Here is a 23,121-nt window from a genome sequence, read left to right as displayed (position 1 = left end):
TCAAAGTTCTTCCAAATACCTTCATAATACAGTCTGCATATATTGTGTGGCAAGCTCTCATTTGTAAATATTTGCACACTTTTTGTGCATTTATTAAATGTACTTAACAGAAATCAGATGTACTGCTCGTGCTCATCCCACTACACGTCACGGTTGTCGTAGCTGGTGAAATGAGACACCGCGCTCGCGCTTCCTGGTGTGTGTTCATGATGGGGGAGTGTGTGGGGAAGTAGCAGCATCTTCTGGGAACTTTGATTGCGCACTGCGAGCTCAAGGTAAGCTATCAAGTGAACTGTACCGTCTAGGTTAAACAAAGAAAATATCCGACTTAAATGAGTTACAAACTGCCAAGTCTCTTAGAATTTATTAGAGTTGATTTGACAACTGTTTTCCCGGGGACTCTCATGCATACTGGAGTGAAACTGAATGGGCGGCGCGAGTCATGACCGCTGCATGATGAATGTTAGAGTTTTGGAATATTGTAATATTTTTTAAAGTCATATTTAAGTCATATTTTATTTTTAAGTTATAGCAAGTTGTTTTTTACATCAGTCCTCGATTAACTAGAGTCAGTCAATTGAAATAGTATGTAACAATTTTTGGCAACACTTTATTTTACAGTATCCTTTACACGTACAGTACTCTAGTAACAGTAAATTATGCATAATTACAAGCAACTAACTGCAAACTAAACCCTAACCCTAAAGTAAGTATGTGCTGTCAATTAATATTAGCCAGTATTTGTGCAATTACAACAAGAACACTGAAATATTTATCAAATGCTTTTGGTAACACTTTATTTTACAGTTTCCTTATTACACGTGTTACATACAGTAACAGTAAAATATGCATAATTACAACTAACCATAAACCAAACACCAACTCTAAAGTAAGTACGTGTTGTCAGTTAATATTATCCAGTACTTATTTTTGCAATAACAACAAGAACACTGACATGTTTGTTAATTTCTTTTTGGTAACACTTATTTTTTCCTTGTCCTTGTTACACATGTTACATATACTTACTAATGTAGTGACAGTAAACTATGCATATTTATAAGCAACTAACCATAAACCAAACCCCAATTCTATAGTAAGAACATGTTGTTGTTAATTAATATTATCCAGTTCCAGTCTACTTATTTGTGCAATTACAACAAGGACACTGAAATATTTATTAAATAATTTTTGGTAACACATTATTTTACAGTGACCTTGTTACACATGTTACATGTGTACTTATAGTAGTAACCGTAAATAATGCATATTTACAACCAACTAACCATAAACCAAACCTTAACCCTAACCATATAGAATGTATGTGTTGTCAATGAATATTACTGTAATAAGATCACCAAATATAGGATATATATATATATATATATAATATCCTAAAATGTAAAGTGGTGGTACAATATGGTGCAGTGATGGTATTAAATTACAATTACAAGGTATTTAGATATATTCCATGGTACTGACTGAATGATTTGTAAATTATATTTGCATGACTTTGAAGAATACCCAAAAACATATGGTACCATCATGTCCAAAAAACTTTACCATACCGGTGCACTTATTGGTACTTTAGTTTCAAAAACAAATAATGGAGTACATTATTAATATGGAGTTCAATGTTTGTTTTTTGTTCAGTGATTCAGTTCAGTGCCCACAGGAGATGCTTTAAGAGTTCCCAGCTGTAAAGAAAAACAACCGGAGTGGAGAAATGGCAGGTGACAAAACTACATCTGAGGACGTTCACTCCTCCAGAGTCATCAGACTGGTTTTCTTTGCACTGCTGCTTGACTTGCTGGGTTTCACATTAATACTCCCACTGCTCCCTTCCATCTTGGACCACTACAGTCAAACTGGGGTGAGATCATCATTTGGATATATTGTTGTTATAAAATCTCAAAAGGTGTTTGGCTGGCTCTCTATTCAAAAAGAAACGCTGCTGTAATTTGACCTTGATTAGTCATGCATGTACAGTAACTGTAGACTGTGACAGTGCATAATGCATTCCAGTCAGGACATGTTTCCCCTTCTTATAACTTTTGAAGAAACAAAGCATTTCCTGTACAAAAGTCAGCAATGACTTAAGTGATTGCATACTAAATGAATGAACTTTATAATATTAAATAGTTTAGTCTGTGGAAAGCATCCAAGCTCAGAGCTGTTCTTTCTTATTAAAAGACGCTGACAATGGCTTCATTCACGCTTTCATGTAGCAAGCTTTCATCGAACTATTTCAATTAATGTGTTATGTGTAAAATCTTTTACTTGGTTACATTTTTTCCCACTGAATGGGGAAAAGCAGCCGTTGAATAGGAACATAAAATGTGTTTCAAAAAATAATTTTCTTATTCAGTATTTTTTTCTTGTTTTCTTGTACAAATATATATATATATAAACATTCTTAAATCAAGATATATTTACTTGAGAAGCAATCTGAAAAGTTACCGGAAAAAATAGGTGATCTGTCAAACATTTCTATGGTAAGAAATGTTTTTTTCCCCATTTAAAATAAGTGCATTTAACCTTACTCATTCTTACCCCACTGACAGATATTTTTCATCTAATTTCTTTAAAGCATATGTGACCCTGGTCCACAAAATCAGTCACATGGGTCAATTTTATGAAATTGCGATTTATACATCATATGAAAGCTGAATAAATAAGCGTATAAGCTTAAAATAAGCTAATGTTTGTTAGTATAGGACAATATTTGGCCGAGATACAATTATCTGAAAATCTGGAATCTGAGGGTACAAAAAAATCTAAACATTGAGAAAATCGCCCTTAAAGTTGTCCATTTCTGTTCGCAATTATGCTGCATTCACTCACAAAAATAAATGTTTTATATATTTACAGTAGGAAATTTACAAAATATCTCCATGGAACATAATCTTTACCTAATTCGCATAATAGAAAAATCTATAATTTTGACCCATACAAATGTATTGTTGGATATTTTTTCCTGTTTTAAGCACAAATTCACTTAATTTTGAAAAATGTTTAAGAAAATATCTTAAGTAATGCTCAAGTAAATGCGTCTTGATATAAGATTCAGTAACAGTTGCAATGTGTAAAATGGCTTTCGCATATGATTTTGATGTTGTAATCCCTGCATCACTTTTTTGCTGTTTTTTCTACAGGACGGTGTTTATCAGTCATTACAGAGCGTGGTGGACTGGTTCAGAGGGGCTGTTGGAGTTCCCATGGACACAAAATATAACAGTGTTCTTTTTGGAGGTAACTTCAATAGCCTACTCTGGCTGATATTGAGGGTTTCTTTAAATGCAGCACATAATTCGAACTGACCTTTTGAGTTGAGGACATGTAAATTGATTATCTTCTTCTTTGGTGTCTTAGGTCTGATAGGCTCTCTCTACTCTTTCCTACAATTTCTGTCATCACCCATTATTGGGGCTTTTTCAGATGATTATGGAAGAAAACCAATGCTCCTGTTAACAACTGTGAGTATAGACCATACTGAGAAATTGAGATCATATAGGGCAGGGATTCCCAAACTTTTTTGTAAGTCAAACCCCTTTGACCTAAAATATTTATCTGGAAGTAGCCCCTGAGATTTGAAGTTAATATTTCCATAATTTAACAACACATTCACATGTTCACGGTTCTCATGTGGGTTCATCATCATATGACCTGCAGGTAAACTAATATTTTTTTTTTTTATGTGCTTTTTATTGATAAAATTAATCAAATAAATGAATTCTGATTTTGAAAACTCTGATATAGGGTATTAATTAAGAGAGAATAAAATGCTAACATTTACTTTAATGTATGTCAATGACTCAAGGCCTTTTGTAGATATAAAAAAGTAACATTCTCCTTATTTTTCAGGTAGGTCTCATGGCATCCTACATTCTGTGGGCTTTCTCTCACAGTTTTACTGTGTTTCTGCTGTCTCGAGTGGTGGGAGGCATTTGTAAAGGAAATGTCAGCCTGTGCACTGCTATTGTGGCGGACCTGCCTTGCCCTAAAGCAAGAAACAAGGGAATGGTGAGTTACGGTCATTAAAGGGATGGTTCGGAGTAATTTCAACCTAGGGTCCTTTGCACCATGACCTCGAGCCAAACACCCCCTCAGAAGCTTTTTTCCCCTTGGTCGAACATTATTAAAGTTAGAGCTTATTTAGAGATATCATCCGAATGGCTTAGTGCAGGCGCTAATGGATCCATGGTTGTATCTTGTAAATTACCCCTCTAATAATGCCCGGTATGGTACCAAACTTCTACTGTAGTACAAATAGGTTCTACTCATAAAACGAGGCATTAGAAAGTTTGTAAGTACATCAGGAGTTTATTTAAATAACACTTGTCTGATGGCTTATGCTACCGCTAACATGGACGTCGAGGTCACTTCTGTGATTTGGGAAAAGCCCATAAAAGTCTCGCGCAATCACCTGAGAAGGTTTTTTGGTATATCCACATTTTTTTATTATTTTTTTTCCAAAGTGTTGACTACTTAGTGTTAACTAATAATTGTTGCAAAATGGTACTATAAACACAAAATTGGTGCATTCCTGGAACTGGGCGTCGTTACACTACATCCTTATGCATCGCTTTCTGCCAGGACTTTTACGGGCTTTTCCTTAATCACAGAAGTGACCTCGACGTCCGGGTTAGTGGTAGCATAAGCCATCAGGCAAACTTTCCAATGCCTTGTTTTACAGAGCCTATTTGTACTACTGTAGAAGTTTTTCCGGGCATTATTATTACATTAGTAATTTACGAGATACAACCTTCGGATCCATTAGCGCCTACACTAAGCCATTCGGCTGATATCTCTAAATAAGCTCTAACTTTAATAATGTTCGACCAAGGGAAAAAAAAGCTTCTGGTGTGGTGTTTGGCTCGAGGTCATGGTGCAAAGGACCCTAGGTTGAAATTACTCCGAACCATCCCTTTCACATCATTAATTTATGCTTTCAGGACAGATTTAACATTTTTAACCTTATAACTTTTGAGTGACTTGAAGATCCATTGAGTTTGTTTTCTTCTGTTGTCAGGCAATGATTGGCGTTGCTTTCTCCTTGGGGTTCACATTGGGTCCATTAATGGGAGCATACTTTGCTCTGAGACTCAAAGACGCTGAGGTGTTTTATCAAGGCCCTGCCATGCTGGCTGTCCTTTTTTCTTTTGCAGACCTTCTTTTTATTTTCTTCATGCTGCCAGAGACTTTACAAAAGGTCAGCAATGTGACAATATGCAACAACCAGAGGCTAACTTTTAATAATTAGCTATAATTTAGTGACTAAAATAATGCTTGGGATATGTAATCTGCCATTTCAGGTACATTGTAATAATATAATGTATAATATGTAATTCTCAGTGAACTCTGGTTTCACAGACAGGGCTTAGATTAAGTCAAGATTAGGCCTTAGTTCAATTAGGACATTTAAGCAGCTTTTTAAAACATGCCTTAGAAAAACATATTATAGCCAGGTGTGCATCTTGAGACAAAACTATGGCACTTACATATTTTAAGATACGTATGCAAGTTACTTTAAGCTAAAACAGCCCAATAATGCATTTTAGTCAGGGACTAGCCTTAAGCATTGTCTGTGAAACCAGGGGATGGTAACATTTAAAGTTGTCATGAAATGGAAATTCACACTATCTAATTTCTAAATCCATCTTATTGATCATATTGCGAACTATTCATAGATGCATGTAACTTACTTGAAATATTTAACCTAATTTGTTTCAATATATGAGCAACTTTATTCTAGTTTTTCTTGGAAAGAAAGACTATTTTCTGTGCATGTGCTTGACTTTAATTCATTAGCCGCAGTGCAGTGTGACGCTTCACGTCGGATGTTTGAACCACTTAACAAACTGCGCTACACACACTAGTGTGTTTATTAGTACGCTTGCATTCAGATCTGCCTCCATCCAATCAACAACTGATGGATAGAACCGAATCCCAACCCTACATTTTAATCGGCTTCACTCAGATGTACGTCACATTACGGAAGAAAAGATCTGGTGCGACTTCCATTACATCACAACTTTAATCACTTTTTTGAATAGACTTCAACTTCGTTTTAATTGTTTATTGCATTGCCTTTAATTCTAAATGTAATAAATGCTTTTCATGACTCAGAGGGCATCAGAATCTTCAGGTATTCAACAATCTGGAGATCTTCTTCACCCTGTTGCACTTTTCAAGTTCACTGCCGTCACAAGAACAGAGAATCCACCATCTGAGCAAAGTGAGAGCATAACGTTTCTACTTGAACTTCCAGGTTGAATAACGAATGATCTATCACATTAATTTTATGTGATGACTTTTCTATTTCTCAATAGAAATGCAAAATCTTAAGGTGCTTGGATTGGTTTACTTCACATACCTATATCTCTTCTCGGGGTTGGAATTCACCTTGAGTTTTCTGACACATCAGCGCTTTCAGTTTTCCAGGTAAGGCCTGAATCTATAGCTAACACAACATTGCTGAATGTCACAACTTCTACAAAATGGCTACATTATTAAAAAAAGTCTTAACATTATAAAGCATGCCATTGTCTTCAACAGATAAGCCGTCCGTTGCAAATCAAACTAATCGATTTTGTTAGTGTTCAGGGCTCAACTTAAACCATGAGATGTGACCCAGGAAGTTGAGAAAAACAGCCTGTCGGTTCATTTGTATGTAGCGTGAGGAACCAGGAAGTTTGGGAGAATTTATTATACATCATAAACAACCAGAATGGGGGAAAGTGACTGAGCAAAGGTCGAAGAAAAGTGTAGAAGCCCCTAGGATAATATATGATTTCAATTTACCAATGTACAGTCTTGAGATATGTTTTGCTTAATCAGAACCGTGACATACATGTATCATTGAGCAGCTGAACCCTATGGTCTTGCCTGAGGTTTTTAAAGTCAAACACTGCCTTCTTCTGTTGTAGCATGCAGCAGGGGAAGATGTTCTTTTTCATCGGCATTACCATGGCAGTGATCCAGGGCGGATATGCCCGCAGGATCAAACCAGGTCATCAGATCCAGACTGTTCGCGTGGTAAACTCTTTCATGCTTTACTGGATCACAAGTCAATTCAAATTTTCATGCAATTTTCTTGGAACTTTAATGATTAACTACTCAAAGGCCTGCACATTATGACTACATATTTGTTTTCATGTTTGTGTATTTCAGGCAATTATATCACTTGTACCAGCCTTCTTGCTCATTGGAATAGCATGGAATTTGACACTACTCTATTCAGGCTTATTTTTGTACTCTTTTGGTAAGTGCATCAATTCTGTCAGTATACAGTATACATATATATATTTTTTGCATTAGCATTTCAATTTGTAATAATTAATGTTTTTATTCTTGTAGCTGCTGCTATTGTTGTTCCATGCCTTTCAACACAAGTGTCTGAACATGGTGGGTTTTGTTGTTGTTGAGTGCCTTAAGATTTTATCTATTCTGTAGTTTTTTTGAGAGGTCATTACTTAAAGGGATAGTCCACCCAAAAATGAAAATTTGTCATTAATTACTCACCCTCATCATGTTCCAAACCCGTAAGAATTTCATTCATCGTCAGATCAGAACACAAGTGAAGATCTTTTTTGATGAAATCTGAGAGATTTCTGTCCTTCCATTGACAACTACGCAACTGACACTTTGACGCCTCAAAAAGTTCATAAAGAGATGAATTTAGCGGTTTAGTCCAAAATGTTCTGAAGAGACACGATCGCTTTATAGAAACGACATCAGGGTAATTAATAATGGAATTTACGTTTTTCTGTGAACTATACCTTCAAAAGGATAGTTCACCAAAAAATGAAAATGTACTTTTTTCTTTCTGTGGTACAAAAAAGAAGATATAAAAGATAAAGACAAAAAATGGTGGTGACCAAACGGTTTTGGTTACCATTGACTTCCATTGTATCGACAAAAAACTAGACATTTCTCAAAATGTCTTCTTTTATGTTCTACAGAAAAGAAAATGTCACTCAGGTTTAGAACAACATGAGGATGAGGAAACGATGAAAGAATTTTTTATTTCTTAAACTGTCCCTTTAATAATGATGGTAATGATCTCTCACACTTCTGTTAGTTTGAATGTGTGTGTTGGTGTTAATGATGTCTGTGTTGATGTCTTAGGCTCAGCCAGTCAGAAGGGAACAGTAATGGGAATTCTTCGTAGTCTTGGAGCTTTAGCTCGAGCACTAGGCCCTATTGTGACTTCTACAGGTAAACAAATAAAATAAAAAGATTAAATGTCTTTTTTTCATATGTACATATGAGTGATTACATGAACAACCCTAACTATAACTTAGAATTTCAATGAAATGTCCCTTTCAATTACTGTATATAATTTATATCAGTCTGCTCTGTACCTTGTTGTTGTTTTTTTGCAGTTCTCAGCTAATCATAACATTATTATTATTTTATTTTTCAGTGTACTGGTTGGCTGGAGCAGAATTATGTTTTATAGTCAGTTCGGTGTTCTTTATAGTCCCTCTGATTTTACTGTACCAGCTGAAGAGACAGAAGGAGGCGTGAGATCAAGAGTTTTAGGATTCACTATTGTGTCATCAGGGGGTCAGACCTCTTTTTCCTTGTTGAAAGCCTTAAAGCCCACTAAAGAAAGTTCCTCTTTTTGTGTTTGTTTACAATAAAAAAAAAAACATACAATGTACTTGTAACGCTTATGAAAATTACTTTTCTGTTATAAATAACAAAGGCTGTAAATAGTAAAACTCATCATGAATGTTTTTGTTTTTTTTACAACCCAACACAGTCAACAGATATGGATATTTATGCCTGTAAGTGCCACCGTTTTATAAGAATGAACATTTTATAAATATTTCACAGACGAGGTGTTATCAAAATGCGTATTTCTAATTGTAATTCATGCATAACAATAAAGATGATTGTCTATTACATTATTTTTAAATTATCTTAATTTGTGTATTCATTTGCATAGCACATGCCATGAAGATTGTTTTTCATTAGGTTTACTTTTGATGCTGAGAAAATGGTTATCGTTGGGATAAAACTCGCAGAACAAAATAGTTCTTGCAAGGACCTTTTTTTAACCGTATTATTAAATAGGTTGTCAACATAGTATAGTTGTCAACTAATTTATCTGTTGAATATCACACATTGCAACCACAGTGTGTTGAGCAATGTCGTATCAGACCACCCTTCAAAATAAAAGTTCCCGCACCGCTTGAGCTTGTTGTTAACTTTGAGCTTAATCTTTAATTATTTGGCCTACCAGTTTTACATCTGAGCCGGACGGACTACGTCTTTTTAAAATGGAGTTTGTTAAAGGCCGGAAGGTATGAAAGATCTTACTATTTGTTGGTTTTCTATAAACGTTAGTTTATCATCATGACTGTTGACATTAACGTTAGCTCAGATGTCTAAACGAGCTATCTAGAAATCCCATATGCTGGTGAACCCGACACAGAAGAGCTGCTGAAAGCTGTCGACAGCTAAACATGCGTCACACTGACCTTCTACATGTTATTTGACATGTAAGGCAGTATCTAAGTTTGAATCAAAGTTTAAATGATGTTCACTTCAGTAGCCTACAGCTGACTGCTAACCGATCCAGTAATGTTACATCTCCATTACGACAACAGTCCTGTTAGAATACCTTTACCGATTAACTGTTAAAATAATAAACGTCAGTTTGTAGCAAATATTTAACCGTATTATTAACCGAATGTGACTTTGATTGATTGGATTATGACATAATACTGTTTACTAAGTGGTGTAGTCTAACTTCGGTTTGCTGCGTCATTATTCGTCATTTACACATGGATTCAGCATTGTTTGTTTAAACGCAGATTTGTGCACTAACGTTAACGTTACATGTTTCAGCGTGTGCGTGTTGTCTTATCACCTATCTGTTCTTTGAACCTGTCTCTGTCACAGATAATGAAGGCTGGAGTTTTTGATCCTCTGAAGTTGTTTGATTCATAGCCTTCCACAGCCAGACAAAATGGAGGATCATTTAAAAAGGTAAATTTAAGTGATTATATATGTGGCACCTGTCTTTATTTTCCAGTCAAAGCAGGCCAGCATTGAGAAATATGATTCATCAACATATTATTTTTTTCCAAATAAGCACATGCAGTGCCCTCAATAAACTATGTAAGATAATTGATATGTAATTGAAATTTCATTGCATAGGCTAATGTAATAAACTACCAAGTGCTTTGGGGAAATCCTAGCCACAATTTAACTAAATTAAAACTCGGGAATTAATTCATACAGCATGACCCAGATTTACCTAAATACATTTTTTGTGGGAATCAGGCTTCCTGTGCCATTTTGAAAGGTCTCACATGTGTTCTATCAAAGTAACCACAGGTTTACTTCTTCATTAGTCCAGGTAGCCAAACTTAGAAGATCCAAAAAGGCGTCATAATATGAATCCATATTAATCCGTTTTTTTTTTTTTTTTTTTGTCTTGTTGTTTTGTTCATCATATAAAGCGATCGTATCTTTTCAGAAGACTTGAATTAAAGTGTTTTGATTCATTTTAAAAAGTCTTTCTGACCATTTTAGATCTTGTACATTTTGGTTACCTGGACTTTCAATGAAGGAACAGAAACCTCTCAGGTTTCATAAAAAATATCTTAAAGGGATAGTTCACCCAAAAATTCTGTCATCATTTACTCACCCTCATGACATTCCAAACACTTAAGACTTTTGTTCATCTTCAGAACATAAATGAAGATTCTTTTCATGAAATCTGAAAGTTTTCTGTCCTTCCATTGACTGCTACGCAACTACCACTTTGACGCTTCAAAAAGTTCATAAAGAAATCTTAAAACTAATCCATATTAATTGGATTTAGTCCATATTGTGTGAAGAGACTCGATCGCTTTATATGGTGAACAGATTGAATTTATGGTTTTATTCACACATACAGGTGCTGGTCATATAATTAGAATATCATCAAAAAGTTGATTTATTTCAAGAATTCAACTTAACAGGTGAAACTAATATATTATTATATAGACTCATTACATGCAAAGTGAGATATTTCAAGCCTTTATTTGTTATAATTTTGATGATTATGGCTTACAGCTTATGAAACCCACAAAATCAAAATCCCAGAAAATGAGAATATTACATGAAATCACACAGTAATTACACAGTAATACCATAGTCATTGAACCAGGTTTTGGTTCTTTTGGCAGTGTGGGCAGGTGCAAATCCTGCTGGAAAATGAAGGAAGCATGAAGTGCTCTGAAAATGTCCTGGTAGACGGCTGCGTTGACTCTGGATTTAATAAAGCACAGTGGACCAAAGTCCTCTTTTCTGATGAGAGCAAATTTTGCATCTCATTTGGAAGTCAAGGTCCCAGAGTCTGGAGGAAGAGAGGAGAGGCACAGAATCCACGTTGCTTGAAGTCCAGTGTAAAGTTTCCACAGTCAGTGATGGGATGGTCATCTGCTGGTGTTGGTCCACTGTGTTTTCTGAGGCCCAAGGTCAATGCAGCCGTCTACCAGGAAGTTTTAGAGCACTTCATGCTTCCTGCTGCTGACCAACTTTATGGAGATGCAGATTTCATTTTCCAACAGGACTTGGCACCTGCATACAGTGCCAAAGCTACCAGTACCTGGTTTAAGGACCATGGTATCCCTGTTCTTAATTGGCCAGCAAACTCGCCTGACCTTAACCCTATAGAAAATCTATGGGGTATTGTGAAGAGGAAGATGTGATACGCCAGACCCAACAATGCAGAAGAGCTGAAGGCCACTATCAGAGCAACCTGGGCTCTCATAATAACACCTGAGCAGTGCCACAGACTGACCGACTCCATCACGCCGCATTGCTGCAGTAATTCAGGCAAAAGGAGCCCCAACTAAGTATTGAGTGCTGTACATGCTCATACTTTTCATGCTCATACTTTACAGTTGGCCAGCATTTCTAAAAATCCTTTTTTTTGTATTGACCTTAAGTGATATTCTAATTTTCTGAGAAACTGAATTTGGGATTTTCATTAGTTGTCAGTTATAATCATCAAAATTAAAAGAAATAAACATTTGAAATATATCAGTCTGTGTGTAATGAATGAATATAATATACAAGTTTCACTTTTTGAATGGAATTACTGAATTGAATCAACTTTTTCATGATACTCTAATTATATGACCAGCACCTGTAAACATTAAAAAGCAAGCATAAACAGAAGCTCACTTGACTCACAAGAACAAACATTTGAGCTTGCAGAAGCTCAAACATGCTGCATAACACGAGAATGAACCTCATTGGTTTTCGCACATCAAGCGAACATGCTTGACCTTCCGTTTACCACAGCTGATGTGTGAGTTAATGAATGTTTATGAGAAGAAAAGCCTAAATTCAATCTGTTCATCATATAAAGCGATTGTCTCTTCAGAAAATTTGGACTTGAAACCACTCAATTCATATGGATTAGTTTTACAACCTTGTTATGAACTTTTTGAAGTGTCAAAGTTTCAGTTGCGTAGCTGTGAATGGAGGGACAAAAATCTCTCAGATTTCATAAAAAAGTTCTCAATTTTGGTTCCGAAGATGAACTTAAGTCTTACGGGTTTGAAATGACACGAGGGCGAGTAATTAATGACAGAATTTTTATTTTTGGGTGAACCATCAATTTAAATTGTGTTTCGAAGATTAACTTATTCGAAGATAAGTCTTATGAGTTTGGAACGGCTTGAGGGCGAGTAAATGATGACAAATTTTTCATTTTCGGTTGAACTAACCCTTATTCACTACAACTAAACAACATCACGATACTTCTTGTCTTCATTTTAAACTGTATATCATTTGCTTTAATTGTCCAACTGCATTTTGGGGCCACATCACATTGCAGTGAAAGTATAACCGTATGATGCATATGAAAAAAGTATGATTTAGATTTTTTTTATTACACACAGAACTCCATCTAAAAACACCACATGCCAGTTATCACCTGAGGACTGGTTCAAGAAAAGGCAGAGATCAGTAGACAATCAGAATGACGCGGCACAGAGAATGCACGACTACAACAGCAGCTTTCACACCAACAAGAGCACTGATCTCAAAACCCGCAGTGGTTTAAAAGAAGGCTCAATCAAACAAACTGGAAAGGTCTGATTCTAGTATGGCCATTTGGATGAGTTGCATCTTTATTCTGTTGCGCATTTAAAAGCCTAATTAAGTTTTTTTTATTTTATCTTTCAGATGTTGAAGGACAACAGAGCTGAGCCTTCCTCTCAGGACAAAAGACTTAGCAGGAGATCAACAGACAGAGGTGCTAATTCTTTTCAAGAAGCCTTTTGATGATCATTTCCTGATTAAATCGTAATCAATTTGATTCTGTTTCCAGGTTACAGAGGGACCAAGCCTTCCCCAAACCCCGCTGAGAGAGCCAAATCAGCCATTACATGTAGTAGCACATTTGAAATGAAACTTGCAGATTTCCCGGAATTGGGTGATATCACACCAAGCAACCAAACAGCAGCTTCCCTGCACCAGGAGCCGACAGTATGTTCTAGTGCAGTCATGCCAGCAGACCGTCAGAGTTCACCAGCACCCATTTGTAAGGTAAGTTTCATGGATGATGGTTTTAGCCAAAGCTAAACAGAACACATTGTTCTGTTAAAGCACAAGCTGTTTTCTAACAACTTCACGATCTCACTGAAGCTTGGCGATGTTTTTTTGTTAGAATGTACCGAAACGAAGAACCAAGTCTGCACAGCAAATCCCGTCCAGTGGAAAGTGTGACATGTCATTAGCTGTCAACGCAGGTAAAGATGTGCGAACATGCTTCAGAATTCAAAACGGTCCCTATTTATTCTCCTAAATTCACCATGAAATCAAAATGGACCATTCTTATTTTTTTATGGAATATTGCCGTATGTAGTATACATTATTTATCTGTGCACATCAAGTTATGTGCCCTTGTAATATTTAATCAAAACCCCTCCCACTTGCAGCGACATCTCTTCTGTTTTCTGATGACATGTTTACTGGCGCGAGGACAGGACAGCCTGTCACTCACATGACATCACAGCAATAGCAAACCACAACAATCTAATGATTAAATCTAATGACTAAATTAATTCCCAACCTACATTTGTTTTGAGAAGCCGTTTCACTCTAATATATACATAACAATAGGGAAGAAAACACCATCACAACTTATGTTTCATGCCAACTTAATAATACACGTCTTCCCTTTTGTTATTTTGCACAATTCGTCAGTTCATGTTATTTCATGGAAAATAAATAAATTGAATATTCAGTTTAATCTCACTGGGAAATATATAATATTTCGTAAATGGGTTGTGAATCTTTTTAAATGAGTTATTTAAATTCAATATTAAATGAATTAAATGGATCATATTTTTTTTAATCCAATCTGATTTAGATGAGGATAGTGCAGTATCCAATCCCACTGGATCTTCTGCTCACTCCTGGGCAAACATTGCCTCTCAGCCTCCCAGAGTCATCCAGAAAATCACCAAAGCCAACACATCTTCCCAGGTAAACTACTGCACTGTCCATCAGCATTTTGAGCATGTACTATACAAAATAGACACAATTTGCACACATGTTCTTGTGTCTAGGAGGATTTATCCACACAGCAAGTTGAGCAAAAAACAGAGAAGAAGAGGAGGAAGAAAAAGAAGAAATCCAAAACTGTATCTGAGAACACAGAGGAGACACTAGAGGAACATCTGGTACAGCAGGAGCCACCGAAGTTTGAGGTAAAAACTGTTTATGGATAGTATGTCACATCATATGATATTTTCTGAAATTAGATTTTAGAATCTTCATGTTTAAGTTGTTACTATTACCAATTACTATTGGTGATTGGTGTTTAAGTCAGTGTCATTATTGTTGACTCAAACTATTCAATAATAAAAAATAAGTAAATAAAGCTGAAAAAAAATATTAACATTAGATGAAAAACTTAAAAAAAGATGCCTTGCCTTGGCAACTAACTGACATAAGTTTAAGATGATGTACTAAAATTACTAAAACTAAAATGTAATTTATTAAAGGTGTATAGAAATATAAAAAACAAACAAAAATGCACAAACCTAAAATGCACTCAACCTAAAATTAAAATTGAAAAACAAAGTACCGGTACTATAATGGTATATAAATAATACTAAAATAATTGGTATACATTGGTTTTAGAAGCTTTTTTTCCCACCGGTTTGCACTTTGATAATATTTAAAATTTAAATAGCTGAAATATTGCTTGTTTTCGCCCTTCATTTTCTTATGTTTGATCGTTAACCTACATTAGAAGCATAATGGTGATTATCTAAGTGTTGTTTTTGTAGGATGAAGAGGAGTTTCCAGACCTGTCGCTTGCATTTGTGAGTTTACTCTTTTGGCCTCAGCACATTGTGATGTCAGCAGTTCCAATAAAATGTTTGTAATATATCTGTAATTACATTGATTCAGGAACTCAAAGGACATTCAGAAGCACAAAAAGAGCGATTGTCTCTACACCCAGGGATAAAACACAAACCCACTACACCCACTTATGCCTCCGGTGACGCTAAGAAAACACAGGTTGGTTTCTGTTTCCAGTGCAATTTTTAAACCCTATCAAAACAAAACACTCTGCCCACTTCTGACGAGACAGTCGCACATTGTAATTGATTCTTATCTCATCAGACTAGTCAGAAAAAGTCAAAGGTTCCTGTACAGCTTGACCTTGGAAACATGCTGGCATTTCTTGAGCAGAAGCAGCAGTCTCAAAAATCCAAACAAGATCAGCGACCAGTGACACTTTCAGGTAAGAAATATAAGTGGAGACACTTTTTTTTTTTTTTTTGCTTTTCCAGTTGGTGTGATGCATTTAAAGGGATAGTTCATCCAAAAATGTAAATTCTGTCATCATTTACTTATTGTTGCAAACCCATAAGACCTTTGTTCATCTTCGAAACACAAATCAAGATATTTATAATGAAATCTGAGAGATTTCTGTCCCTCCATTGAAAGTCCATTCACCCAAAACACTGACGGTTCATAAAGAGAATGTAAAATTAATTCATATGAATCGTGCGGTTTAATCCAACTCCTCTGAGGAGACACGAGCACTTTAAATGATGAATAGATATAATTTAGGCTTTTATTCACGCTAAAACGCTAAAAAAGTATGTTCTATATAGTATGAATATAATCCGGACGTACTACATACGCCATGTTGTCATTATCATGTGACCTACCAACGTCAGTTACGCCGCTTCACTGCCATTTACAAATCCTCTCCTGTGGCCGGATTTAATTAAAAATATCTTCAATTGTGTTTTGAAGATTTACAAAAGTCAAACAGGTTTGGAACGACATGAGGGTGAGTAAATGTTGGCAGAATTTTAATTCTTGGGCGAACTAACCCTTTAAAGACTTCGTAGGACACCATGATGTTAGTCACCATGTCGAATATAACAAATAAAGTTATTGTGTTAGTTGGAGGAGCTCTACCTGTAGTCCACAAAGAAACTTCCGTTCAGAAAAAGCAATGGCAGCAAGAGAAAACACCGCACAACCCGCTGGACTCCACTTGTCCCTTAGTGAAGAAGGGAAAACAGCGAGAAGTTCCCAAGGCGAAAAAACCAACACCTCTCAAAAGAGTGAGTCCAGTGTCCATTTAAAGGTGCAGTGTGTCATTTCTGTGCCACTGGTGTCGTCAAACAGAATTATCATTTATATTTGGTGCTGCTATTAGTGCAGAAATCACACACTTCTTAAAATAGTTTTTTTTATATATATATCTGTTGCATCTCTCTGTTTTTGATAAGTATTTTAAAAGATGTTTTGCATTTTGAACAATTGAGGTCATTCTCCGGGAGAGAGAGGAGAGGAAACAGAACCGCCTGCTGGAGGAGAGAGACCCGGCCCGAGTGTCCACTGAGGCTGCTGAAAAGGAAACTAGTAATAGTGAGAATCCTTCTGAAACAAGCCTGCCTGACAATGATCAGCATCTTCTCACAAGTATGGAAGTTTGTTCACAGTCTGTATCAGATATAGATGAGAACCCTGGACTCGTTGGTACTGAGGAGTCAGAGTTTGACCAGCCTGGTTCACCATCTGATCAGAAGTTTGATGACAGTGTGTCAGAAAATGCAACACTAAAATCCTGGAATCCCAATTCCAATCCCAATCTTCCCAAAATCCACAGCAGGAAGTTCAGAGAGTAAGAAAATCAATGTTCTGGTTTGGTTATAGTAGGGGTGTGCGATATGACCAAAATCTTATATCACGATATAAGTCTTTTTATTACACTGTAACGTTATATATCACGACGATAGTCATTTTTGCTTTAAATTAGGTTTTTGTCATGTCAAAATTTGAGATACCATAGACATAATTTCATCATTCTTGTCACCAATGTCAATATCACAAACTAAATAAAAAAAACTCAAGCTTACTGAAGACATGTAAACATTCAGTGATAAAATAAGAACAAATAAATTAATTACAAGTAATAGGACAATTTTTTATTTTACAAAAGTACAAAGACACAACTAAAATAGTCCTACCTGAAATCAAATATACATTGTTCTTATTTACAAAAAGTATTTTAGTCAAGAGCAGTGAGTGATTTTCTCTTTTGTTGTTTGATTAACATGAATGACAGACAGCAGGAATATTAGGCTGCTGTCACTTTAAGAGCTGCCGTATCCATTATACAGTTACACATGCATTTCCTTTCACAACTGTTTACGTTCACTTAAGGCATAAATTACTGTGTTTACTAGGATACTTGCGAAGACAGGCATTTTGTGAAAGTATTTAACAATTAAAGCATCAAAAATAACTCCGTTTAGCGGCTTCACGTGCTCTTTTAGACAGCACTCATAAACAGACAGCATGCGAATATAGCAAAATGAGTTGTCTTTCGTGGCTTACTGCGCTTCAACAGTTTAAAATCACTTGTTTTTAAACCATAATGCTTAAAATCGCATGCAAACATTAAGCTTTTGTGACACGCACGCAGCACAGAAACGTCACACAAGCGTAACTGCGATGGAGACAATAGTTCAAAATCTCTACCGGTTGACAAATTTCTACCAGTTAATCGTTTTTACTGGTATATCGCCCACTCCTAGGTATGTTATAGTTTTGTTTCTCAAAGATATGCAAGATATGTTCCCATAAAGACATGATGAAATTAATGTCTGGGTCCTGAAATTCACATATTTTCAAGTGATTGAAGAAAATAAATGTAGTAGTAATAATAATAATAATTATTATTAATTTGAAGTTAACATAGTTTTCTTCTATTTCTACAGCTACTGCAACCAAGTGCTTAGAAAAGATGTAGATGAATGTGTGAGCAGCTTACTGAAGGAGCTGGTGAGGTTTCAGGATCGTCTTTATCAGAAAGACCCCATGAAGGCCAGGATGAAGCGCAGGCTGGTCATGGGCCTACGAGAGGTGCTGAAACACCTCAAACTCAGGAAGGTCAAGTGCGTTATCATCTCGCCCAACTGTGAACGTATACAGTCCAAAGGTAGCGTGAACTTCTAGCACAAACTCGCATTTCAATTCATGTTGCAGCTTGTATGTTGTTGCTAAATGGTGGCCTGTTGTTTTAATGTAGGAGGTCTAGATGAGGCTCTTCACAATATCATTGACACATGCCGGGATCAAGGTGTCCCGTTTGTGTTCGCCTTGTCGAGAAAGGCGCTGGGCCGCTGTGTTAATAAAGCCGTCCCCGTCAGCTTGGTGGGAATCTTTAACTACGATGGCGCACAGGTTGAGTACTAGAAGTTTCTGGTTGTAGTTGTGGTAAATATAGTTGATTCTTGTTAAGAATCTTGAGTGGCATTACTGTAGATTTAATATAAGTCATTATACTTAACTTAATATATAAATTTAGTTTATTTTGCTGATTCCTGTACATGTAATTATTTCATGGCCACAGGACCTTTATCACAAAATGATTGAGTTATCAGCCGAGGCCAGGAAAGCATATGAGGTGATGATTGCAAATCCGGAGACAGAATCGCAGGAACAGCAGGAGGAGCTACAGGAGGTGGAGCCGTCGGGAGAACCTTCTGGAACAGAAGAGCCAGAGTACAGTACGTCCTAATTAAAAACCTAAAAATAGTGTGAATTCATTGCTTTTGCGTTGCAATACTGCGGTTTCATTATTCTCTAGTTAACTACTCTATTAAACTACTCGTAACTGTTAAATGTGTAACTTATTTGCTTTGTTTATAGGTATGCCAGCCATGAATAGCCCCAAGAGTTTTTGTGAAACTGTATCAGTGATTGACGATATGTGTACAGATATTGTGTAAGATCTACACAAAATTGATGAAATTAGATTATTTTACACAATGTGTGATCAAAGTTTTCTAAAATGAGAACTGAAAATGTGAATTCTCTGGAATTCACACATTTCTTGACTAACAAGGGCCACAGTGAAATTAAAGTGCCCCGTTATGCTATTTTAAAGGTTCCTAATTTAGTTTTGGAGGTCTCCTACAATAGGTTGACATGCATCCCAGGTTAAAAAAACACTTGAATCTTTTTCATAATATACATTGCAGCATCACCGCTTTTCTCACGGGGTTTACATGGACCCTAATAATCCCAATTGTAATCAGACTACTAGCACAATTGGAATAAATTGGCAAGATCCGTTCGGATTCATTCGGATTGTAAGGGGTGGTTTAAACCTTTTGTAATCCGATCAAGAGGTAAACACTTGATCGGACTGGAAACTAAACTGGAAAGTACTACGCATGTGCAATGAAGCAGAAATGGCGTGTGGAACGAGCTGTTGTTGAATGATGCGTCATAAATGACTGTCGTGTTATTCTAAAATTCTCCTTCTACTCAACTTGTTTTGGACTCTCATCACAGACGCTTTGTTTTGGGCATGGGTATGGTCGTTTTTACTGCTTGATTAATATAAGCGACGTGGCACAACAGTTTATGCACTGGTCATCTCCTAATTGACCCTTCGCAGGGAGCTTGATTGACAGGTGATCTGACCAATACATACTTTCTGCGGTTAAAACAACATTCCTTCTTATGTTCATTCATGTTTATTTGATGCTATGAATTAACTAGAAGGAACAGATGATCGGTTCACGAGCAGCTTTAACTGATGCTCTACAGCGATCTTTCAGACACATTAAAGAACCACAAAACGGTATTGTTTAAATTTCTTCCCAAATTTGAAAGGTGAGACTTTGTTTAATATCAAAAGTAACCTTGTCTGTCAGTGTCCTTTCTGCTCCGCGATGTATTTTTCACTGTGTGAGAATATGTGGTGTGAGAGCGGCGTAGCTTGTCGGACATGGCAACAGTAACTAAAGGGGGCGGTTCTTTGCGAACGGTCAATTGGGACCCGAAATCAAAGAAAATAAGCAATTAGAATAGTAGGCGCATGACATAAGCCATTCCAATTAAAAGCTTGTGACATATAAACGCGCACATCAACTTGAAAACTTTATTTAGTGTTCATGTAAACAATCAGATGAATTATTTCTGATTGAAACATAAGGTGTTCATGTAAACGTAGCTAGTGTCAGTGATCTCTAAACCCCTCCTTTCTGCAAGACTGCTCTGCTTTGATTGGTCAGATGGCCCAGTCTGTTGTGATTGGTCTACTGCTTACTGAGAGGGTCGGAAACGAAACGTCCATTACCATAAGTCACATGTTAGCCAAATATTGATAAATCCGCTTGAGTTTTTATGGAAGGACTTTTTGAAAGCATCATTAAAGTGCTAATCATTTGTTTACATATTTTTGATGTGTACCCGTAGTAATGTATAATAATGATTTGCTCACTGCATTTTGATTCACCCATTGGTTTTACTCTGTTCTTTTCACAGTTAAAATCTGGAGGAAAATGCTTGAGAAAAGTTACAACCACCCTTTCCTGAATTTCGAGGACCAGTTTTCATCCGTTTCCATTGGTTCAGAGCAGCTGCTGGATGATGATGAAGGAAGTTGATGGAAGTACATGGACGAATGAGGCAAAAAAAAAATGTTGTTTGCCGTGTCGAGGTCATGCTTCTGTGACACGGAAACGGATCCACTACAGTGTTTCCAACCCCATGTGAGCCTCTAGCACTGAGATGTGAAATAGTATCGAAGGAATAGCTTGAAATACCAAATGTGCCTGTCTAGAGGATTTTATTAAAAAATGTAAACATATTTTCCTGTGACCTGGAAAGGTGTATTAAATCAAGAGGCAATACAGCTGAAAATAGCGAATAGCCCTTGACTACATATTTTCTTATAGAAATCATTCTTAGTTTGATGTTTCCACAGTGTGAATGGTGAATATTTTTGCAAATAGCCAATATATCCCTCTATTTCTATTCAAATGAGTGTAATAGTTTGATAAAATCATAGGAATGATCTAAACCACTTAATTTATGTATGTTTACATTTGTAAATCAAATGTATTTTGCTTATGTTGAATGCACAATTGTACTGATCATGACCACTGTGTTTGCAGCCCACGTATCGTCATTATTGGCAGGTTGCCGTTTAATTCTGAAGACTCATAAGCAAATGATTGTTACGACCGTGAGCTGTTTGTGGGAATACCTCTCCCTCCTAGTCCTAGAACTTATTAAACATCACTTACCTAAATCATAGTCTCCACTTTAAATTTATTAACCCTCCTCTGGCTGTTCCTCAACACTAGCTAATCCATTAATACTGAGTTCTTGAGGTGGTTCTTAAATTTCTCAATGTGAGTTTAGCTCTATGTTTTTATGCTATCGGCTGCAGTTAATAGGGAATGTGTGTGTTATGCAGTTGTGTAGTCGAGTTTATGGTATATTCATGTAGCATAGAGCTAACAGTTCACAACTTCACTTGGTAGTAACACTATTTTTCACATATTAACCTTTTGCCCTGCTTCTGTGTAGTTTCAGAATGTTGACCTTGGGACCAAAACATTGTGATTGTTTTTGAGTTTTCTCCGGTATTTGCAATAAATTCATTGCAATAAATGATCTTGTGTCGAAAATGCCTTGTCCTCGGAATACCAATTTAAATTTCATAGATATCAGAAATGTATATGTAGTGCTTTAAGGATTAGTCATTATTAGTTAAAAATAAAAAGATTTTTGTCTGTCCATTAACTTAAAGATCATAAAGACATTGTCTTCTGAAGAGACACGATGATTTTACATGATGAACAGATTTAATGTCGATTTTTATTCACATATAAACATTAACACGCACATAAAAACAGTAATCCACTCGATTCATATGGATTACTTTTACGTCTTCATGAACTTTTTATGGTGTAAAAGTTATGATCGCCTGGACTTTCCCTCAGGATTTATTAAAAATATCTTTATTTGTGTTTTAAAGAGGAATGAAAGTCTTATGGGTTTGGAATGACATGAGGGTGAGTTAAAATTTAGAGAATTAAAATTTTTGGTTGAACGAACCCTTTAAATTTCATTATCAAATTAAACATACCATCACGTCTATCCCTACCACAAACATCTGACTTAGGGCCTACAAATTTATGTTTATAGGCTACTTGAGAATGTGAAAAGGATGTTAACTGATTTGGAATAAACCAATTCTTGGCCGAATCAGTTCTCTGACTCCGTAGTGTTGATTTCTGTTTCATGAATTTCACTAAGAAAATGTTCAACTTTTTTATTTTAGCTTAAGACATGAAATGCAAAACTGGTGTTTATTGAAATGGTACAAAATAAAACAATCCCTAACCTTTTAGCAAGTGTCTCTGGACTTTGTCCAGCAGTGGATAGAAAACTGCATTACACATGCCATTGTCAGTGAAAGAATGTGAGGAGCTCAAGCTAAAAACAACAATGCACCTCTGTGCTAACAATTATTTTCCACAACATCATATTCATCAAATGTCTTGAGCTCACACTGTCACATCACAAACAAAATGAATGCAGTACATGTACCACAATGGGTGGTATTAAAAAAAACAAAAACAAATGCCTTACATTCTAATTTAAACTAAACAAAAAAAAAAGCTGCACAACAGTACTACAATTTTCTTTCATGCTGAACCGAATGTTTGTCCTTGTATAGTGTTAAGTCAATGTTTGACTTAAAGTAACTCTTAACTGCAGCACTGCAGACCATAAATGTTCCATGATGAGACCAGCTGACCC

General features: G+C 36.1%; 2 protein-coding genes across 5 annotated transcripts; both read left to right on the top strand.

The window, feature by feature from the left end:
- The first annotated feature begins 119 nt into the window (after nucleotides 1–119).
- Nucleotides 120–8,792, top strand: LOC306994831 (major facilitator superfamily domain-containing protein 10-like). Of its 2 annotated transcripts, none has more exons than XM_079605734.1 (13): nucleotides 120–275; nucleotides 1,651–1,870; nucleotides 3,153–3,249; nucleotides 3,370–3,473; nucleotides 3,862–4,020; nucleotides 5,030–5,209; nucleotides 6,127–6,235; nucleotides 6,330–6,441; nucleotides 6,927–7,035; nucleotides 7,171–7,261; nucleotides 7,357–7,404; nucleotides 8,128–8,217; nucleotides 8,426–8,792. In XM_079605734.1, the coding sequence occupies exons 2-13, from the start codon at nucleotides 1,724–1,726 to the stop codon at nucleotides 8,527–8,529; spliced, it is 1,350 nt and encodes a 449-aa protein (XP_079461860.1). In that variant the 5' UTR covers nucleotides 120–275; nucleotides 1,651–1,723; the 3' UTR covers nucleotides 8,530–8,792. The 2 variants fall into 2 exon arrangements, with proteins under 2 accessions (XP_079461860.1, XP_079461861.1); XM_079605735.1 differs by having other exon boundaries at nucleotides 199–275; nucleotides 1,673–1,870.
- On the top strand, nucleotides 8,709–22,565 carry LOC306994827 (selenocysteine insertion sequence-binding protein 2-like). 3 transcript variants are annotated; one of them, XM_079605728.1, is made up of 17 exons: nucleotides 8,709–8,792; nucleotides 9,913–9,999; nucleotides 12,912–13,104; nucleotides 13,198–13,267; nucleotides 13,343–13,560; nucleotides 13,682–13,763; nucleotides 14,387–14,502; nucleotides 14,586–14,726; nucleotides 15,312–15,347; nucleotides 15,436–15,546; nucleotides 15,652–15,772; nucleotides 16,447–16,610; nucleotides 16,815–17,173; nucleotides 18,273–18,493; nucleotides 18,584–18,738; nucleotides 18,908–19,064; nucleotides 20,833–22,565. In XM_079605728.1, exons 2-17 carry the CDS (start codon nucleotides 9,980–9,982, stop codon nucleotides 20,952–20,954), a joined length of 2,286 nt encoding a protein of 761 aa, XP_079461854.1. In that variant the 5' UTR covers nucleotides 8,709–8,792; nucleotides 9,913–9,979; the 3' UTR covers nucleotides 20,955–22,565. The 3 variants fall into 3 exon arrangements, with proteins under 3 accessions (XP_079461854.1, XP_079461852.1, XP_079461853.1); XM_079605726.1 differs by lacking the exon at nucleotides 8,709–8,792 and adding an exon at nucleotides 9,141–9,311; XM_079605727.1 differs by lacking the exon at nucleotides 8,709–8,792 and adding an exon at nucleotides 9,255–9,509.
- The last annotated feature ends 556 nt before the right edge of the window (nucleotides 22,566–23,121 follow it).

Source organism: Phoxinus phoxinus (genome assembly GCF_949152265.1).
Source record: "Phoxinus phoxinus genome assembly, chromosome: 3".
Classification (NCBI taxonomy): Eukaryota; Metazoa; Chordata; class Actinopteri; order Cypriniformes; family Leuciscidae; genus Phoxinus; species Phoxinus phoxinus.
This window is presented reverse-complemented; position numbering and strand designations above follow the sequence as displayed.